The sequence below is a fragment of the Pseudopodoces humilis genome, chromosome 3, assembly GCF_049639895.1.
Source record: "Pseudopodoces humilis isolate 2021_Gansu_Grassland_sample_001 chromosome 3, ASM4963989v1, whole genome shotgun sequence".
NCBI lineage: Eukaryota > Metazoa > Chordata > Aves > Passeriformes > Paridae > Pseudopodoces > Pseudopodoces humilis.
Window position 1 is genome coordinate 60,330,783 of NC_142202.1, and position 21,589 is coordinate 60,352,371.

Genomic DNA, 21,589 nt, shown 5'->3' on the forward strand with positions numbered 1-21,589 from the left:
GCTTAAATCAATGATTAATGTAAAGAGTCATATTTTCTTAAAGGCTGAGAAAGGACACATTTGTTCACGAAAGGAAAGGCTGTGAAGAAAACATTTTGATACACGAAAGCTAGGCTGGAAATAAATCCCCATAGACCGATGTCTATGGAGCCGGTATTTGTTTATTGCAGCACTGGTGGTGAGGGGGATTTCTTCTCCTAACTCACCCACCTTTGTCCTGTGCTGTGGTATAATTATATAGTATTTCTTAGCGCCACTGTGTCACTACAACATCATCGTGTATGCGACGAAACTAATTTACACAGTGTGATCTCATGGTTATTAGATAGTTCTTTTGCACTGCACTTGCGTCTCCCCAGTTTGGGGGTCTTTGATGAAGGCTTCCAAGGTCTTCTTCACATCTGAACTTTCCAACTTTGTCTTGGGAGCATGTGCAGTTGCGGTGTTCCTTAGTCTGTCTGGTCTTAACTGGTCTAAATTCTTTGTTTCGTGGCTAATTGGCTTTGTACTTGCCAATTTTTCATTAAAGCTATCCAATTTTTCATCTTTAAAGCTATCCACCTGGCAAGTTTTTTCTTCTATTTTTTTTGTCTGTTCAGCATTAAGCAATTAGTTAGCCATCTACTTGCCATTACATTGTATAAAATGTTATTTCTATCAGGTTATATAAGTATAAAAATTATGATTCAGGTTATACAGGTATCAGCTTATATAGATATATTAGGTTATATTGATATCTTACAACTCAAGCTATATAAGTACCTTGTACCTCTGATCTCAGCTATATATGTATCAATTTGCACACAGTTCTTCTCCTACAAGTACTTGCCACAACATGAAGCACATCAGTACTTAGTAAAGTAACCCAAATCTGTTTTTTTTTCCCCTGTAAATGTAATGAATGGTGTTCATTACAAGAATTGTTTTTAATGGCTCCCTTCTGGAAGACCAGGAGTGCTTAGTTTCGCATCCTTGATGTTTCCAATAAAAAAAAAGTATCTCTTGTAGGTGGGACAAGAAGACTAAATCTGGCAAAACACTGCAATAACTATATTGAAGAATTGAGTTTTATACCTGGGGGATCTGTTTTGTACTGAGACAAACAGGCAAGAATCTCATCGGTTGCAAAGGTTAGTGTCTGAGTATCAGAAGTCAGAACTGCCTGTGCCATCTGGAAATTACAGTATTGCACTGCTCGCTGTAAAGCTATTTTAAGAGTAAACTATTTGCAAGTAAGTGGAGATAGATGTTAATAAGATTTTAATGGAGTTTGAGTGAGGTGTTAGTGAAGACCTTAATGAAAATAAGCCTTTTCTGGGGTTGAAGAAACTGTTGGTGAGTAAGCTTGCTATTTACTAATGTAAAATGCTTGAAAATTGCTTCAAGTGACTGTGTGTTAGCAGTACCTTACATTTTCTAGGGACAAAAAAGAGATCTCCTTTAAGATCCTTGTGAAAAGCAGCTGCATTTTTCAAAATTTAAATATATAAGCTGGACCCCTGAAAACAACAATGTACTGGAGAAGTAACCTATTTTCTTCAAGTGCAGTAATATTTTTTTGGCTTTTTTTTCCATGAGCCATATTTATTCCTACTGATAGTTTTTTGGAAAGCAGTTTTCTACAAAATTTCAAAGTTTGTAACACTGGGCATTTGAAATACTTCTAAAATATTTTTAATGCATCTATAAATGTGACATTAATTATTTTTAAAAAGATCTCTCAGGTTCCTTATAATATTATTACTAAGACTGATTACTTTTCCCCTTCTCTCTGTTGTTCTTGGCCTTAACATTTCCACCTCTGCATTTCTATTGTGCAATATACAAGTGCTTACTAAGGATAAGTTTGGAAAAGGTTTGAATTTCTTGGAAGGTCACAGCAGAAAACCCATGTTCTTGCTCTTGTCAACAGGTATCTAAAAAAAAAAATCTTAATTGGCAGCCTATTTTTCCATATGCTGTGGAATTTTAAAATTATTTTTCTCATCTGCACCAAGCCTATGGTGTGAAGACTGCCCTCGTGATCTTCAAAAGGTCCTATTTGTGCCTTTTTTTACCCAGGGGAAGGTTCATAGGAGAGACAGAGAAGAAGATGCCTGGAGCCATTGCTGTACAGATTATGCACCAAACACTGCTTCTCCAATATCTTTCTCTGGTGGAGTATGCAAGGCAGGAAACCTTGAACCAAGTGAAGTGAAAAAAAGATCTGATCTGCTCTGTCAGCTAGAGCTTTAGAAGTTGTTCTCTGCAAGCCTGTGCCTCTCTCTGTCCTAGCCCACAGAAATGTGAATTGTGGCTATGAACAAATGCAGATGGCTTTGAAAGGATTTGCAATCTGAACAGAAACTGAGGATAAGGAGTTGATTGAGTCTGATGAAGGAAGACAAGGAATCAGTGAGTGGAGTGGGAGTGGTGTGGCAATTGGCACATGAGAAGGTCAAGCATTGCTGGGGCTGCGGTTGAGGCTGGCAGCTGAGAATGGGCCTAAAGTAACACAGATACTGAAGGAGAGATTCAAAGGTTCACAGCAGAGTGGTGAGGTTTTGGTATGAATATTTCTCATCAGCATTCCCCAGTCATTGATGTCGAACTGTCTCAGAGGGCTTTCACAACAAGGCATGGCAGTACTGCCTGCTCAAAATTAGGAGTTGCTGTGTTGATTTGTTAATGAGGGGTGGAAAGGTCAGGCCAGGAGGAGCCTTGCAAGAAAAGCCGCTTATATTTGGTCGAGCAGAGCAGCCCTGTGACCAAAGACTGAGCGCTGTCTCTGAGAGTTAGTGGAGTGTTGGTGATGTACAGCAAATGGTCATAGGAACCTGAAAATGGCCTTGAGTGCTCTGTGCTGAGTATCAGCTCTGCATTTCAGGACACAGGCTTCTCAGAGACAGAACTTAGTCTGAAGAAGGTGACAAGCTTGGCTTTTGTAGAAGGATTGAGTAGCTCTGCCCTGTCGGTGTGGCACCGGGCCTCAGCATGTTGGAGCTTATCCCATCTCAGCCTGCCAGAGCTCCTCAAAGTGCATGCTTGTAATGTATTCAGTCTGTTATTTTTATTTTTTTCATGCTGTGTGGTGGTAGTTAAATTTCAGCTGAGGTAGATCAGTGAGAGCAGGTTGTTCCAAAGGTAAAAGGCCACCAAAAGCTTCTGAGCTGCTCCACAGGGAATTGAGTGATGATAATCTGAAATTTGACCTCCTTCAGGCAGCTGTTCAAGTGTCCAGAGTGTTATTTGTGAGAGAGACCCATCTGCTCTGAGCACCTCCAGCTGAAGGAGCACAGAAGGCTGGTCAAGGGCTGGGAAGTCTGACCTGCTTTGACTACACTCAGCACCCCAGCTACCTGCTGGGGACACTTCTGTGACTCCATGAACATCCTTCTGCAATGATGAGTGTTGGATTCACAAGCGGCACAGGGACATGCCTGTCAGGAGAAGTTTAAGATCTGAGGTAGCTACACAGAGAAATTGTATTTATTGGGTAACATGCACTACAAGCATGATGGTGTTATTGCCATTGATGAAAAGCTGAACAGTCCTTAATGTTTTTGTTTTTCCCCCTGAAGTAAGGGAAGGTTAAGCAAAGGTGTTGAGGTGCACATTAGCTTGGTGATTAATTGTCATTTATTAACTTGCACTTGGCGCAGAGAGACAGGGCGGGTAGAAACTCAGTCTTTCCATAAGGCTCTGTACTTTCAAAGGCAAAGTCCATATGGTTAGTTTTTCTTATCAGAGAATCAAGCATGTCTGGTGTGAAAGGATTTGTGACTTGGACATGCAAGGAGCTTATCTTCAGAGAGAAAGGCATGGCTTTTTTACCTAGGGGCAGCTAACAAGCATCAGTTGCCGAGATAAAATGTAAGGAAAAGAGACTTTCATTTTAATACTATATAAACTTGCCAAGTCAGCTAGATAGGAAGGTAGGATTTAATTTACTGTGTTTACATTGTGATAAATCCACAGTGCTTGGTCTTTGATATGTTTTTTCTCTAGGAGTGAGTGGTATGAGTGGTACTTAACCCCAAACTGTGTCTTCTTTTTTTGAATATGGAGACAAATTCCAACATACAGAACTCTAAAGCCCTTCCTGAAATGCAAGGAAGTTCCTATTTTTTAATACAAGGAAGAATTTTGATACACTATTACAGCAGTAGTTTAGAAAAAGATTACTGAAAATCATCATTGTAGCCTTACCTCTGCAAAAAGTAGGGATAATTCTGATGTTAAATCAGATACTACTCATGTAATCAATTGGTAGTCTGGATCAGTTTGTGGCTTTTGATTTGATATATTTGACTGTAAGGGTGACCTGTAACTTCAGTGACATCACTGCAACCTGTGTCCTTTTTAAGCTGAATTCTTTACTAGGTCAGTGGTCATTTTTGCCAGTGACTTAATGAGGTCAAAATGAGACCCAGAGGTTTCAGCTTGTTGGTTTCTTTTTTGTAGCTGCTGCTATACTTAAGATGAAAGGTCCTTTTGGAAACCTTAGAATATATGTTTGGCAGGGTGAACCAAAAACCAGTAATGTCAAACTATAAAAATGGTAAGCTTTCGGTCAAAGAGGCAGAACTATAGAAACAAATAGTTTCTATGGTCTTTATTAAACATTTGGACTCGCCAGTTTACTTCACAAACTGTAATTGCCAAATCTACATTGTCCTTTCCCAGTTGCAATTAAGGTCAGAGATGCCAGAGTAAATATTAATAAAAAATAATAGCAGAATAGCAAAAGGAAGCAGTAATTGTATTGTCAAACTGAAGAATTTACTTAGGCAGAAAAGCACTTGTGAAAAATTCTTTAAGTGGTGATTCTAGGAAGACATGTGCCTTGAATTTTGTAGACCTGACTGTTAAGAGTTGAATTAAGGGTATGTGTAATGAGGATAACTAGAATTTGGATTAATTTTTTTTTCTTTTTAACACTAACTCTCGTGCTGTTCCAGATTGGGAGATACATAGAGCCAAAATATGAAATGGAAAATGTATTCCAGATACTAAAAGTAATTATTAATATCTTGGTTTGCTTGTTGACAGTGGTTTGCTTTGATAATTTGACACAATTCATGCTGCCTTCACACATACTAATACATCCTGTATCTTAAGATTCTAAGCAAAAATTTCTTTTTGATTTACTCTTATAGCCGTCGGTCTGGACAGTATACAATGAACCATGACCATTCCAAGAAGATCCCTGATGGAACGTCGTTTGACCGCTCAGGATCCCAGGACTCCTTGGATGAATTGTCTATGGATGACTACTGGAAAGAACTTGAAAACATCCATGAAACCAGAGGAAATAATCATGAGGAACGAGTAGCACTTGTAGTGAAAGAGCCAGATGGTAATGAAGTCTGTTCTGTCAATGTTCATCAGTTTGCTGATTTAGGGATTTTTCTCCAAATCTTATTTCAAGAGATGGCACCCACCTAATACAGATCACAAAAGGAGGTCACTTTCCTGAACATCTGCTTTGAAAATTCTGTTGCCTCTGATGCATATCACCAGAAACAGGCAGTGCCCTGAAAGAGAGTTTTATCAGAGACAAGAATAAGGCTGGTTTTCCTTTGAATGGTATTTGCAGAATATCAGAAAGGTGCCTGTACTTGCAAATCACAACAACGGAACTATTTGCAGTTTACTGTTGAACTAACTTACCCTTTCACTCTTTGTGTATGTTGTTCGTTATTGTAGCTATTGTGGATAGAAACCTCACGCTTTAGAAGACAAGCCAATGATTAACCGGTTTAAGTTTAGTGAGTAACTTTCTGTGCTTGTATTGTGATTGTTCAGTTGTACTATTTTTGTTTCTCAGAAACATAAATTATGGGCCACTCCTTGGGGCATAGTCTTGGAAGTTGGGCAACTTTTTTTCTTTTTCTGTTTTTATGTCCTCTCAGATAAAGGAGGAGTAATGTCCTTAATTCCAGTTTTCTCTCCAAAATTATTTTTTAACAATTCAGTAGCTGCCTCTCTCCCATTCTTATGAGACCCACAGTCTCAGTAAATTAAAATGGTGAATTTTGCATTTTGGTGTGGCCTCCGCATGAGTGGGTAGAATGTGCTCCGTGAGCTTTCAAAGGGATTTGCGCTTCTGCCTCCCTAAGCACTTTGAAAAGTCATTGCTCTGAAGAGCGTAACAACATGGCCCCTGGAGAAAGCAGCAAGGCTCCCAACCATAGTGACTGGGAAGCTATGGGGTTTTCTGATGGAGCCATGGGGCTTTCTCCCGAGCATAAGATCCCATTGTTCTGCAGTATACAAAACTCTTCTCTTGCTGCAGCTCACTGATGTGGCTGTGCCTTTAGGCTCTGCACCCCCAGCCCCACCATTTCCATTGGGTTTATATGTAGCCTTCTTCCCTCTGGTTACTGCAGCTGATGCTGGCATGAAGCCTGAGTGAGTCAGCACTCACAGTTGATTTATCAGCTCGAGCATATGTTGCTGGGCCCCACACCTTGCCTAATGTGCAGCACCTCTCTTGGGCACGAGTATTCCTGAGCACGTGGGATGCTGCACCTTGCTGATGGACCTGCCTGAAACTCGTCCAGGCAAAGGCAAGGCAGGGGAGAGAGCTTGCTCAAAGCTCCTCTGGGAGCATGGGTGTAGCCCTTCTTTCCAGCCCTGATAACAAAACCTGAGAGTTTCGTCAGAGGCTCAGGATGTGGCTGCACAGCCATAGCAAAATTCATACTTAAATTTTGGTGTCTGTTCTCTGGATGCTGTTAATATTAAGGTGCCCACTTGGATGTGCTCTGGGCACAGTGGTAAAATGCTATCAATAGTGAAGTTGACATGCCAGCTTTGGAGTATTTTTAGATATCTGATAAATGGAAATATTGCCTGAACATTTAAGAGAATTGTTGGCATTCAGCACAACCTCAACTGCTACGGACAGAACTTAGTGTTTTATAGAAAATATCATTAGGGAGATACAGATTTCAGAAGCAGAAGTTTTGCCTTCAGTGGCAATATTTAATAGCTTTCTCTTCTTTCATGTGCAGTGATCTGTCAATAAAAGATACCTTATCAGCTCTAAGACTAAAGCAAAAATTGTTCTGTGGGCTGTCAGCAGGCTGGAGACCATGTCATAAGAACTGATGAAAAAATAGCATTAAGGTGACTCATGTAGGCTGGTTTGTCCTTCATTAAATTGAGCTAGTGGAAGGCTGTAGGATTAATGTATCAAGAAAAGTGGGCAGAGCCATGCCAGTAAGAGAGGTTAAAAAGACTGAGTATTGAACTAAAAATCAGTGAAGCAGCAATGATCTGGCTTTCAGGCTTCCCCATACACATTTTTATTTAGGTACATTTATAAAATGGTCTATGATTTTAATGGAAGTGCTGTAGATTATTATAAAGATTGCCACATAGCAATCTGTATTGGATTAACTACTTTAAAAGCTTTGATATCATATATTAAACCTTTTGAGGCTCTTTAGAAACAATAGCTTTTTTCCAAGTCATGACAGTGTAAGTAATTCTTAATTGTGTATCCCCTTGGTACTTTTCTGTGAATTATATTAACCGTGTCATGTCATTAAAATCCAATATGCTTGCCAGTACTCGAAAGCCAATGTTTATGCCTTTTTCTCTTCAAATTGCTCAGAGGGAGAACTGGAAGAAGAATGGCTGAAGGAGGCAGGTTTGTCAAATCTGTTCGGAGAGAGCTCTGGCGACTCCCTGGAAAGCGTGGTGTTCTTATCCACACTGACTCGAACCCAGAAAGCTGCAGTGGAAAAGCGAGTAGAGACTGTCACACAAACCATGAGGAAAAGAAACAAACAGCACCAGATTCCTGATGTCAGAGATATCTTCAGGCTACAAAATGACTCAAAGGGAAAAGTGAGTTCCTGTCGGTTGTTTTATTTGATTCTGGCAGAGACAAGAGAGGGACATTTACAGATGGGGGAGAGCAGGGTAGCACATGAAAGGGACATTTCCAGAAGATTTGTGCCTAACTTTGCTGATTTCCAAGGGAATTTTTCACTAAATTTTCAGGGGTGGTGTTTGTCCAGATTTGACATTGCATTAAGCAATTGCAATATTTATAAAGAAATATGTATATTGGCCTCATTTTACTTAAAAGAGATGAATAAAACAACTGCTCATTTTAATCAGAATTATTTTTCACACAGATGTGAAGCTCATCACAGCAATCACCCAAAGAGTTACCACAAGCCTACTTTTACGTTTGAGTGGTTACCTCTTACTTACTGGTGCTTTTGTTTATTTGTTTGTTTATAAAAATGGGAAAAAATGGGGCATTAGCCTAACCTTCTTGGTTTTGGCTAGGTCTTTATGCCTATCACCTGGGGGTGTAAAGCCCATACTAACTTCTCAGGGCCTATGTGTGTGTTAAACTGTGTATGGGAAGTTGCTCTGACAGGCCCCAAAGGGTCCCAGTTTCCCGTCATGGGATATTGAAAATAATTCCCATATACAGGAAAGGGGAAGGAGGGGAATGGAGACTATGATTAGAATTCCTTTTCCATGGAGAAGAGTGTGTGTCCTCTCTGCTTCCTCAGAGCACCGAGATCTTCAGCCTTGAGAATGAGACCTTATGGCATGACTGGTTTGCCTGACCTCAGCTCTGTCCCTTGTTCTCATGCTGACAGTGCCTTTCAGTGCAATGGTTCTGGTGATGGAAAGCACGGTGAATTTTGAGGGGATTTAATTTCTTCCTTCCCTCAACAGCTTCCTCTCCTTCAGCAAGTCCTTCTAAACTCAGTTGAAGTGTAGTGGGAGAAGTGGTACATTCTGGAGTCACAACTTCCCTTTCACTGTTCTGCTTTGCCTGTGGTTGCAGAAAAGATATTAACTCCATAAAAGATTTCTGGGATCTGATTTGTAATTAACTCTACCTAAAAATTACAAGATCTAATGGCAGAGCAATTTAGGTAAAATACCATGTAGCTTAAAGCAGTGTAATTTCTCTTTTTTCCTTTTATTTCAGTAAAGCACAAGAAATATTCACATTCCTGTATGTAAGCTACTTACTGTAATGTTTGAAAATCCTATGTCACAATGTTCGATAGATTTTTCTTCTCTTAAACTACATGTTTTGATATTGAAGACATCACTGAGAAGGCAAATTATTTTAGGCATTTAAGATGTATAAAACAAATGGTTATTTATTGAATATAGAAATAATGGTGGGAAAAAATCCTTCTAAACTTGTCTCCTTGACAGGAACAAAGTAATACAAGTATTGTACTTCGTTCCTTTCTCCAAAGCAAGATAATTGTTAAGAAATCATTGCTTGTGGTTATTCACCAAATATGTCACCAAAAGCCTGTAGGGAAGTAGCTTCCACTACCTCCCTGGGTAACGTGTCTCATTGCTTTGTTACTCACCCATCATTAGAAAGCTTTTTGTATAACAAAAGAGGACTGAAGCCACCTGCAGCTGTATGAAGTCATTCCAGTTTAATAATAGCCTCTGAAAATCCTGTAGCCTCCCTTCATCTGGAGGAAAGCAGGAGGAAAGGTAAAACAATAGTGTTGATGTTTTGCATCAACACAACAATTGTGTTAATGTTTCTCCTAAATTTCCTGCCATATTCCCAAAGAGAAACTAGACTTTTGGTACCTTAACAACTTCCCAGTCTGCTTCTGCTGCTTTGTGAAACAGAGATAATTTTCCAGGCAATTGTGCTAACTTCTTCCTCCTCTCAAGATACCAGATTTAAAAAAAAAAATTAAAAAAAAAATTAAAAAAAAAAATTGAAAATACAGATTATGCTAGTAGGATAAATCTTTAAAACTTGCATTTTTTCTTCTCAGTAAGTATGGAGTTATGAATTGCTTGAGTAAAATACAATTAGAAATACAGTGTGCTAAACATTCACTGTTAATTTGAGTTGCCAAAAAGTAAAAATTATATGTGGGTAAAAATGTATATGAGCCTATGTATACCCATATATATATGGGCAGAGATTTTCTACATGTTCTGAAATATTTTGTCTATAGTTGATGTTATCCAGTTCACAAAATGTCACATCTTGAGACTAGGTAGGGCAGCATAACAGAAAGGAGATAATGGTTCAAGTCCTTTCCCGTGCTTTGTGTCTTTGGAGTGTCCTGGTTTTATTGTTGGAAATCTAAGCTGCAAGCACAGATATTAATGTTATGCTGTCCTGCAAAAGGGATGGGATTGATCTCTAGGGGAGGCAGCCATGTAAGCTTTTTCAAGAGGAAGGAATTTGGTCTGAGTCAGTCAAAATGTCTGCTCCGGATTCCTTGTTCATATGCTTTCCAGTGCAAACTGCAGCTTTAGGTCAGACTGCGTTTTCTTATTCTTTGCCACTTTGGAAAATAAAATCCTTCACCCACTTAGCTTTCTAGGAAGAAGTGAATTGACTTAATTACTTCTTTTTTAATTACCTAGGTTTCAGATCCCCTTAGAGTTTGGCAAGGGGTTTTCTGCTGAAACACAGGGATGTGCTTTTGCATACCCCTGAATTGTAGCAGTGTGTTTAATCCTGCACAGAGTCAAAGGAGTTTCTGCAGTCATGCTCTAGGTCTTTATAGGCATGCATATTTATTGTTCCTTTCTTAGGTCTGTGATGGAAGTGAACCTTCAGCTGTGAGAACAAGTGAAAACAAAAATGAAGCACATGATGGAACAAAAGGTAATACAAAGTTACTCTCTTCTTTATTTTATTTTTCTTTTGGTTTGTAGGTGTTCAACTACACCTGCTACTACATGGGTCCTTATTTTAAGTAAGTTTTCCGCAATATAAAATTAAATTATAATAAGAAACCTGTTCTGGACTGCATTGTTGGTGTGTAAAATTTCAAGTGTGCCTGTAGGTAGTGTCATTTGAGCCACCTGAGAAACCCTGCTTATTATCAGGAAGCAACTTATAATCAAGCTATCTGGGAGAAGTCTCCTCTTGTAGCTTATGCTCAGGTTGTTTCTGATCCTTATTTTATCACTTCTGGTCTGTCTCTGCTGTACAGTACAGGAAATGAAGGTCTATGCATAAACTCATCAGTGCATACCAAAGAATGAAGCTGAATTGACTATAAGCAAAAAAAAAAAAAAAAAGCCAATAGAGAACTGGTTGGACTCAAGCATCAAGGAAACTGTGACAACTGGCTATATATCTGTAGCTCAAATGAAAAGAAAAACACGGTTGAAAGAAAAGAGGTTGTTTACCATTTCAAGGAAAATGGAAATGGTGTTCTGTGTGCCTAGATTGTGTTCTGTGATGTGTGATCACAGAAGAGAGGTGCAGTACCCATGGAAGACCCTTTCCTCTCACTGTCAGGATAGTACATCACAGAAGTCCTTAGCTGACTCCATGGTTTCTGTTTTGAGAGTATGAATTCTGATGAAAGATTTTGTCAGAGCTTTCTGCTCTTCTTCATATCCAATATTAAAAGTGTGGCTGTCCTGCATCATTTTAGGTTTCTTCAAAGTAAGGGTTGCACTGTGCTTGTCATACCATCCTACTCACCCCTGTAGAGATCAGGTTATTTACTGGCAGCTGTTAAATTTTAAGATGCTGCACTGTTATTCTGTTTTGTTTATATGTTGGGGTTTTTGCTTCTTCTGGAGGACTGGATAGCACATAGATGTTACACTGAACCCTATACCCACATTAAGTAGGCAGATCAAGTTACTTATTGCAAGTTAGTTAGCTTTAATTAAGCCACCAAATAAAGTTCTGCTTCAGTTCTAGAATACTGACCAGTAACATTTTGGAAAAATTGTTGCTTTAGAATTAGACTTGGAAAACAGCAATGGACAATACAGAATGTTCATGGCAGTGGGAGTGGGAGACCTGAATATAAACCAGCCCTGAATAACACTGAATCTGTGTGTTTCCAGAAGTGTGTATTTCCCTCGCGCTCTCTCAGCAAACCTCACTCCAGTAAGAGCAGTAAAAAAAACGGGAGGACTGCCAGACTGCTGGTTCAGCACAAGGGAAGGAAAAGATGCCTGGTGCTTGTGTCAATAAACTTCACTGTAGGATTCAGAGCTGGAAAATTACCAAGCAATTATTACAGAGTTTTTATCACATCTGGTTCTTTTTTTCCCCCATGGCCCTGATGAACCCTTCAGAAATGGGAAGTTCTGAAATGCAAATCCCATATGCTAGCTCTCCTCAGCACAGATTGTGATGTGGATGGCAAACACAGCCTGCTTACATCCTGGTGCACTCCTGCTCTAGTCAACAAGCTATAGTGGGCTCTGCTCCCAAGATTGGAGGAGGAAGGAAAAATCAGTTCAGTCTGCAGTCAAACTGTGGAAGTTTACTGGTGTTTAAAGCATGCACCTGGATCAGTGCTTGATCTTTCCTCCAAAATGATGAGCAAATAAGTGTTATACAAACAGTGAATGAATTTAAGGCTGAAAAGGTGGTGCCTGATATTTCAGAGGTACTAAATATTTATGAAATCCAAATCCAAGGACATTATTTTAAAATGGAAACCTTCTTTGACACAGAAATTGTTCCAGTTTTACCTGAAAAAATATGAACATCATCTCAGACATTATTAAAAAAAGTCTAAATTGAGACATCTTAAAAAAACCTCTTCTTGGCCATACTCCAAAGGTGATGACTGTTCCTAATGGGATATTTTAATGCTGCATTCCCAAGTGCTTCTGCCAGACTAAAGTTGTTAATGGTTTGCCCTTATGATGCCTTGAGAGGCTACCTAGCACAGAGGCCGGACAGAGTTAAAGGAATAAAGTAGATATTTATTAAAATAAAGGGTTTGTCCTTTAAAGGACACACCTTGGGCAGTATAAGAGCCTGGCCAGAGCTACACATAAGATGGACCCAAGATGGTCACAAGATGGACGACTGGTTACAAGTTTTCACACTTTTGTATGTTTTGGTCCATTTACATATTGGGGTTAATTGTCCAATTACAGGTTCAGGTTATGAAGTCTCATTCTCCCAATTTACCATTATCTCTCCTCAATTTACCATTGTTTATACTTTTTTGGGCCTGAAGCTACAATGGTGTCCTTGGTTCTCGGGCTGGAAAAGGATTGTTTTGTCTACCTACACTGTGAAGAGAACTTGATAACACTTTGTACAGAGTTCAGAGTCATACACGAAGGCAGTACAGAATCTGGAAAATATGAAAGCTAACACTTAAGGCATCACTTAGAGCATACCTGGACAATGTGAATCTGTTCTCATTTCTTACCAGTCCAACACACCTTGTTTCTTGACTAAATAGTGTATGCAAACTCACAGAATAATAACTACCTTTGTTTCATGTAGGTATGGAGTGTGTCTACAGGAAACAAAAAGAAAATTCAGAATCATGTATTAACCTCTCAAAAGGCATCATCATTTTAACAATCCATGACACTCACTAAAGGCCTGCAAAGCTAGCAGTATGTTCAATAGATACAAAAGAAAAGAAGTAATTTTCTTTGGAATTGTGTGAAAAGGAGTAAATAACTGTGTTCATTAAGACCTCTCAAGAAATAGAAAGGGAATAATAAAACATATGAAAAGCTAAATATTTATTAGCTTAAATAGGGGAATAGCAAAAGTCAGTTTACTGTGACTGCAATTGTTTTTCTGAATTCAGGATTAGCTACAGGGGAAGAATAATAGATAAAACTTCTGTATAAGGGCAGCTTCAAAGCATAACAGTCTAGAGAGTGGATGAAAGAATTGTGTGTACTGCGTGTAATACGAAGGTAAAGAGTAGTAATGTTTGCTTCTTGATAAGGAAAACCCCTGAAATCTGGTGGTTTTTAATTAAAGAGTTTGGCTTTGCTTTTTGTTTTACGTGATAAATGAGGATCCTGTAGCCAAAGTAATGGTGTAAGTGAAATGATTACAAGATTTTTTTATTTCCAATTTATAACCATCTATGAACTAGCATTTTAGAGAAGTGCTTTGTCAGTCAGAGAAAAAGCCATTCTACTTTCCAATCGTAAATTAAGATCTGTCAGCTTAGCTCCATTGGTGTATACTCAAGATTCTCTAGCAAAACTGGGATATAGCAGCTGATACTTGCCATGTGTCCTTGTTTTATTTCTGAAGAATTCTTATAATTTTATGTAATCTTTAAATAGCTCTGTGAACTAAGGAAAGGGTACAGAACTCATGTAAAATATGGTTTCCACATCCTCATAGACAATATTTACATTTTTCAGTATCACACTTGCATTTCCCTCATTAAATATTGCCTGTGGTTGGCAGGTTGGCAGAACACCAAGGCTACTTCCTCTTACAGCTGCTGCCTAGTTCAGGAATGTACAATGGGAGCAAGGCTATACAACCAAGAAGAGACTCCCTACAACAGCAGCACTTCCAGATCTTTAAAATGTGCAGAGCATTGCTGAGACATCTGCTTTACATGACACCTCTGTGACCAGAGGACTGAAATAGGAGCTACTTCTTTTTTTGTTTGTTAACATCAGATCCCTCCTAGGCTGGTAGGAAGTATGTAGGTCAGGTATAGGCCACATTAGCATGACAAAAGTTTTGGAGGGGACAACGGGAAACTGTTCTCATTCAGTATGGGTGACTTAAACAGTTTACTTGATATATATGGATATACACGCAGGGATGCCAAGGATCAGAGTCAGGGATGAATTTGACCTTCGATATGTTGGCTTACTGAGAACTCAGATATCTCTTTACCAAAAGGAGCAGCTCTAGTTTCAAGATCAGTTTAATCTTTAGTGTATGCCCTCGGCATTTTGGGGTTTGTGGAAAGTGAGCAGAAGCCACTCTGGAAAAAACAAGAGATGAGTAACACACACAACCAGCAGAATATGAAAATATTCTATTCTACTTCTCAAAGCATCACTTGTGAGTAGAGTCACATCACAAGTAGAGTCAAAGTATTAACTCAAATCCACCTTCTCTCCCTACATGTATGTCTCAGCTTAGGTAAGTGCTTTGACATGGAAGTGGTTGTGTAAAGCACTGTGCCTTACCAGAAAGTGGCTGTGGTGGCTTCAGCCGTTTGTCTGCCAGGTCCTTGGGTCTGGCCCTGGCTGACTGAGGTTATTTTCTGAACTTGCTCTAAATAATGTTAGAGGATAGTTTTTTGGTTTTCAACAATTTAGAAAAAATGTTGAGTTGCTGTAATTATTTTTTTAACTTCCTGCTTCATATGTTTGGATTGTGTGCTTGCAGCTCAGTTCTTTTACGGACTACTGGTACCATCACTGTAGAGCAGCACTTCCCTGACTCATCTTAATCAGCCTATCTGCAGGCTTTCCCGTGTTTCAGAATCACCTTTTGCTGTACCTGTAACTATTTTCTGGGAACTTTTTTCTGTCTTGGCTTAGGGTAGTTACTCTAGGCCATACAAAAAATTCCCACAGCAGTGTAAAAATATTAGTGATTATGCAACACAACATACTTACACCAAAACATATGCATTGCTGGTGCTTCTCCTTCACAACTCATGCCCACTCCCAGTCACTTTTCCTACACTTGTGGTATATAAGCTTTGAACAGGCTGCTGTGTTGTATGAGTAGGAGCCAGTGGCAGAACCAGGGTCCCAGGACTAGGGAAGTGATTCTTCCTCTGTACTCAGCGGTGGAGAGGGTACGCATCTTCTGTGTCCAGTTCTGAACCACTCAGTTCAAGAAGAACACTGAGGAGCTGGAGCATGGCAAGAGGAGGGTAACAGAACTGGTGAAGGGTCTCGAGCACAAGTCTTATGAGAAGAGGCTGAGAGATCTGGGGGTGATTTTGCCTGGAGAAAAGGAGGCTCGGGGAAATCTTATCTCTGTCTACAGCTGCCTGGCAGGAGGCTGTAGCCAGGTGGGGGTTAGTCTTTTCTCCCAGGCAGCAACAGGACACGGCCTCAAGCTGTGCCAGGAGAGGTTTAGGTTGGACATTAGGGAGAAGTTCTTCACAGATAGGCTGATTAGATATTGGAGTGGACTGCCACTCCAGTGGGAGGTTGTGGAGTCCCTGGAGGTATTTAAGGACAGACTGGACATGCCACTTAGCGCCATGGTATAGTTGACATGGTGGTGTTTGGTCTTAGGTTGGACTCCATGATCTCAGAGGTCTTTTCTTACCTTATTTATTCTGTGGCTTTACTCTTTTGTAGTACCTGGAAACCTTCTGTCATTCTGTAATGTATTGTAAAAGGAACCTATTCCTTGATGTATCCTTTTGGATAGATATCATGAGAAGGATGGTGGAGAGACTGAAAGCTTTCTTAGGCTTCTATGTGTTGTATTAAATAGTGGTTTTTACTGTATAATTTTCTTCTTCTTTCACAATATATTTTAACTTCAGACCAAAGCAGTGGTTGATTTACTGTGAAATTGGAAAACTTCTTTTTCTAAAAGCAGAACTGCCTCTCCCTTTTTTGATTCTTTATTATTTTAATAAAAAATGTTCTAAGTTTGTCTAGTGTTTGATTCCTTTAAGGAACAAAGAAAGAGAAGTAAGGCTATTGTTGTGTACCCAGTTCTTCCCTGTATCATGGAAACATGCCCAAATTGTTTTGAGGAATCTAGACTCTTCAGACTGAGGTGAGAACTGGAGTGATGGAACAAAGATAAGATCTGTGTAATCCCCATTTTTCACAGATGTTAATGCTTTGGATCATAGAGGTCACACTGTCTATTGCTTTTGAAATTTTAAGAGCAGAAAAATTTACTGATTTGTTTGCAGGATGTTACAGTCTGAGGCTGGAAAGTGTTTGATGGCAAGAGACTTTTGACGCCAAAGCTCTTTGGCTTTGCAAGATTCTTGGAGTCTGCTCTTTGTTTGAGGTGGATTGCTGTATCTTTTCATAATAGATAAATAGGAGAGAAAACCCCATGCCTTGGCAAAATTACTGAAGAAAACCTACAAAAGCTGAATCCTTGTCAATAGCTAAATTTTCAACTGACATAAAAAATACAGGAACAGTGACTTTGCAATCAGAAAGTCCATTGCTTGCACAGCATTAATTTTGACTTGGTTTAAAACTTACTGTCATGCAGAGTGGTGCTCAATTGTGCTGCTGTTGATTTTTATTGATTTTTAGCTTTTTTTTTTTTTTTTTTTCTTTTATGGTGTTTTCAGGTCCAAAGTTCAGTCTTGGAACAGATGAGCAGAAGAGCCTGCTTGAAGACATGCCATCTTCAGACACTGACATCAATTTGGAGATATCATTTGCAGAACAGGCAGCTAATCTCAAAGACAGCTCAGCAGGCAAAATGTACAAAGGTGGAGGGGGTGACACTCTTCTCCCAGTAGGTGTTTTTTATTTATTCCTCTTTTTTTTTTTAGGTAGAGGTACTGTTTGGTGATATTTATTTGAGACTGAGAGAATTAGATTTAGAAGAACATTGTCAGATTTAGCTTTGTAGAGATAGAAGTTCTTACAGTAACTAACTTTTGGGAATAGTATGCTCAATAACATGAAAATAACTACATTTTTGCTTAACTATCTAATTTAACCATCTAAGTTAAAGATAACTTTATCAGTTGTCTGGTAGGCAGGTGAGGGATGAGAATGAGGAACAGAATTATCTATAGTACTTAGAGGTCTGGAGTCAAATGGCAGGAAATTAAAGACTAATTTGAACTCAGTTTTTCTTTCCAACTCTTAATAAAAAAAGGCTTTTTCTGAATTAATTCATATAAAATCAAAAGAAAATCCCCTAAGGGATTTTGTTGTTGATCCTCAGAATCTCGGAGGATCTCTCTGCCTAAGAGTTCATGAACACACAGTTACATATAACCTGTAAACTAATGGCTGGTGTGAAATTGTCTTGTTCTTTTCTGGATTTTTGTTTTTTTTCTAACACTGTATGCAAACAAATGTCTGCGCAAACACAGTTTCTGAAATAATGTTTCCCAGTTCTTCAAACACTTAATTTAGATAAGGACGTGCAGTTCTTCAAGTAGTAATTACCCCATGTATCCTAGTTTAAACATTATAAACCAGACATTAATGGATATTTAGAGATGGATTCTAAAGTGTTTGAGTCATGTTTCTCTAATGCTGCCTAAAACAAGGAGATAAAAGCTATGCTTTAAATTCTGTATATATGCATATATAGATATATATGCATAATACATTAGCTCTACTTCTGGCCAGGTTTGTGAAGGATGCTCAAAGACATGGCTATGGGATTTCTTCTTCAGTTACAAAAGGAGCTGCAAAATTATAGGAAAGGGTGTTACCTGTTTAAATCTACAATATATTGGTTGCACCTTCATCATCGGCAGCTATATTTAAACAGACGTGTTTGTGCAAGTCAATGAAAGCTCAAGGTGGGGAACTGGCTATGTATCTTATAATATTGTAATAATATATTGTAATATAATACTGTATTATAATTATGTAAATTATGTTTTGATATGTGCCCTTGTAGTCATGTACCATAACCAGCAATTCATCTCTGCTATGGCTGGGTTTGTACAGGGTAAGAAAATAATTAATGAGTATAATATGTCTTTCCAAGTGGAAGAAAGTCTTGTCAAGCTTCCTGCTCCGAGTCATGCATACTTAGAAGCCCGATGGTGAGAGATGGAGTTAGAAAGTTCAATGAACTGGGAAGTCCCTCACCCTTTCAGCCAAATTCCTTTCGTTGATCTCTCACTGCAGCCTCTGAGTATGTAGTGCAGCAGAATGGAGCCATGGTTAAGTATCCCCCTTCCCTAAGAAAAGAACTCCTTTATTATTATTTATATGGCAACCAAATATATTATTTTGTGTGCAGAAGGATTTCTATCCCAATTTTATGTGCATAGAATTGTTCATGGACAGCCATTTCCACTACTATAAACTGGAAAAGGATGCAGAAGGTGGAGGAGTGTGTGGTTGCAAGCAGGACAAGTCCAGACCCTTCTTGGAGGTGCCAAGTAAAAGGACGAGAGTTAATGGACACAAGTGACTAATGGTGAAATTTCATTCTGCATAGTAAAGAAAGTCCCCATGAGAGCATTCCACACTGAAACAGGTTCCCACAGGTGTTACTGGGAATTTTAAAAATGCATTTGAGCAGCAACAACAAGCAATCCAATCAGACTTTGAATTTAGCCTTGCTTTGAGCAGCAATTGAATTAGATGACCTGCAGAAGTCACTGGGAACCTAAATCTTCCTATCATTTTAAGATCATTTTCTTTTTAACTGATTTGTGGGGTTCTCCCTTGATTTAGTCAGTAACAGCAGGCTTCATGATGAAAGACTGTACCCTGAAGGAAGCACAACCTTTGAGCTAAGTAATTTGTCATGACTTGGATTATTCACCCTGCTGCAAAATTCTGCTTTTAGAATTTCAGACTGCCGAAGGACAAAACAGGTACCACAAAGATTGGTGACCTAGCCCCTCAGGATATGAAGAAAGTCTATTCTTTAGCACTGATTGAATTAACTGCTCTCTATGACATACTTGGGACAGAATTCAAGCAGCAAAAAGCTGTAAAAATCAAAACCAAAGGTAAGTAGGGGTTTTGTATTCTCAACCAATTACATCCGTTCAATCCAACAAAACAAATGCACCCATTTCTTTATGATCTTCCAGCAGAAAATTTATATATAATATATAAGCAGTAACATAGGACCTGAATAACAGTTAATTTTATGCCTTAACTCAAGGCAAGCTTTAAACAAGTTTGCTGACATAATGTCTCCAACTCTTTGTCTAAAATTAAAAGTCAAGACAGTCACTGAGCAGATAATCTAAGGAGTGAAGGGTAACTATCTTAGTAACATTTTGTGCAGCAGGAATTCCTTCACAGAAATTTGTATGTGCTGATTTATTCCCAAAGAGAATGAGCATGTGCTCTTTGTGGGTATTCTTTTCCTGATTTCCTAAAGGTAGGTCCTACTTTCAAAATAGGACTCAATGATCTTAAAGGTCCTTTTCAGCCTTTACAATTCTGTCATTCAGGTGAGTCTACCTGACTACTGTGCTTTTGTTGCCATGGGTGAGAGATGCTGGGAGCCTTTGTCACCTGTTTCCTATCCAGTCTGGCACAAACATTCATATGGTTCCTGTGTCATATAGGCCTTGCCCATCCAGTATTTACTTAGGCTGTAATGCAGTTATGCTGAATAGCATCATATAAAGTGGAAGATTTAAACTGTTGCAGAGGAGGCAGAGACAGCTGCAACCTGTCACTTTCCTCTGCAAGCCATCAGAGCATTTGTTTAAACACTGCTTTTCTAGGGAGCATATAAAACATGGAAACCAATTTCTTGATGCTAGAGGTTTTCCGTGTTTTGTTTGGTTTTTGTATTTTTGTCTTCTGCTAAATGCTTTACAAGAGCTTGAGATGTGTTACCAGTTAATCACAAGACTACTTTGGCCGAAACTCTGTTGTCAAGGTTCAGTGAATGTGACAGTGCAATAGCTCACTTTAAATAATTGAAAGCAACAGAGAGCATAGAGAGATACACAGCAATGTACAATAGATTCTTCAGAATGTGTTCTTCACTTTCCAGTAGTAGTAAACAGCTTTTTTAATGCTAAAGGCATACACAGAAACATCAACAAGACCGTGATTGCTTGAATGCATTTTCTTGCAGAAGTACTTGTGCTGTCACTAATAAACAGACAAAGCACTTTCTTCTCTTGTATTTTGGGTCTTAGTTATAACTGTTTCTTCTTACACAATTAATTGTTAATTGAATTTCACGTCCAGCATTATTATCTGAAGGGCAGGCATTCATAGAATGTTGAATTGATTAAAAACTTTTTTAAAAGGTAAAACAGATAGGCTAGACTCATGGCAATGTGTATGAAGTGGACAATGACATCACCTTTTCTGCCAAGCTAATCTGCTTTTGCAATGTACTGCCGTCAGTGCCATGTTGCTCTGTCTGACCCTTACCTCTTCACACCTTAAGTGTTGTTTGGCCAATTGATCTATCCAGTGGTGGGTCTATCTCCTTTCTCCTTTGTGCGTGAGGATGTAAAGATGATGAAAACATCGTTCTTCTGGAGAATGCTGTGCTGTTCCCAGTGCTGCCTTTTTATTGTCCTCCTGGAGTTTGTTTTTTTAAACTACATTTCAATGGAAACTTTTATTATTGATAAGAATTTCAAGATAATAAAGCTATGGAGTATGGATATTGCCTGTATTTTATGATTCCCTTGTATTTTGTAGATAGACTTTTTGTGCTGACAGAGATACAAGAACTTTTGGTTTGGCACTGAAATTGATCTTTCTTTGATGTATATCATATTTTCTCAAGGGCTGACAGTTTTTTTTAGTAATTGCATCTGTTCTGTGTTCAATATTGGCGTGGCATCATACCAAGCAGCAGTTTTTAACTACATGTATTGTTATATGCTGCTCCAGAAAACTTGCACATACAGCAATTATCAGTACTTCTGACAGAGAAGCTCTGTGTCAGCAAACTTTGGGGTAGTCATTATTAGCATAGCTGTCTTTAAATGGTTATTCACTTCTGTTCAACTGGGCCATAACACATAAAAGTCACATTTACATGAAGACTAAGGTTAGTTTTTCATCAGGACTAAATTAACTGCGACTGAATGCCTCTTAAAAAAGAAATTTGAATTGCCTTACCCCTATTGTAAAAGTTATTTTCTAACCAAGAATTAACTGTACTTTTGTTTTTTTTTAAAAATGAACCTTTAGTGAGTTGGCTATCCTCTGTTCTGCTGGTGCT

General features: G+C 38.8%; 1 protein-coding gene across 2 annotated transcripts in view; it reads left to right on the forward strand.

Moving 5' to 3' along the window:
- The window catches only part of ARHGAP18 (Rho GTPase activating protein 18), a 96,736-nt gene that overhangs the window by 52,182 nt on the left and 22,965 nt on the right, over positions 1–21,589 (forward strand). For both annotated transcript variants that reach the window (XM_088053483.1, XM_005518343.3), the window contains exons 2-6: positions 5,139–5,338; positions 7,604–7,839; positions 10,555–10,627; positions 17,022–17,191; positions 19,223–19,388. In XM_088053483.1, coding sequence (XP_087909609.1) covers positions 5,139–5,338; positions 7,604–7,839; positions 10,555–10,627; positions 17,022–17,191; positions 19,223–19,388 — 845 coding nt within the window. The remainder of the gene's footprint in view (positions 1–5,138; positions 5,339–7,603; positions 7,840–10,554; positions 10,628–17,021; positions 17,192–19,222; positions 19,389–21,589) is intronic.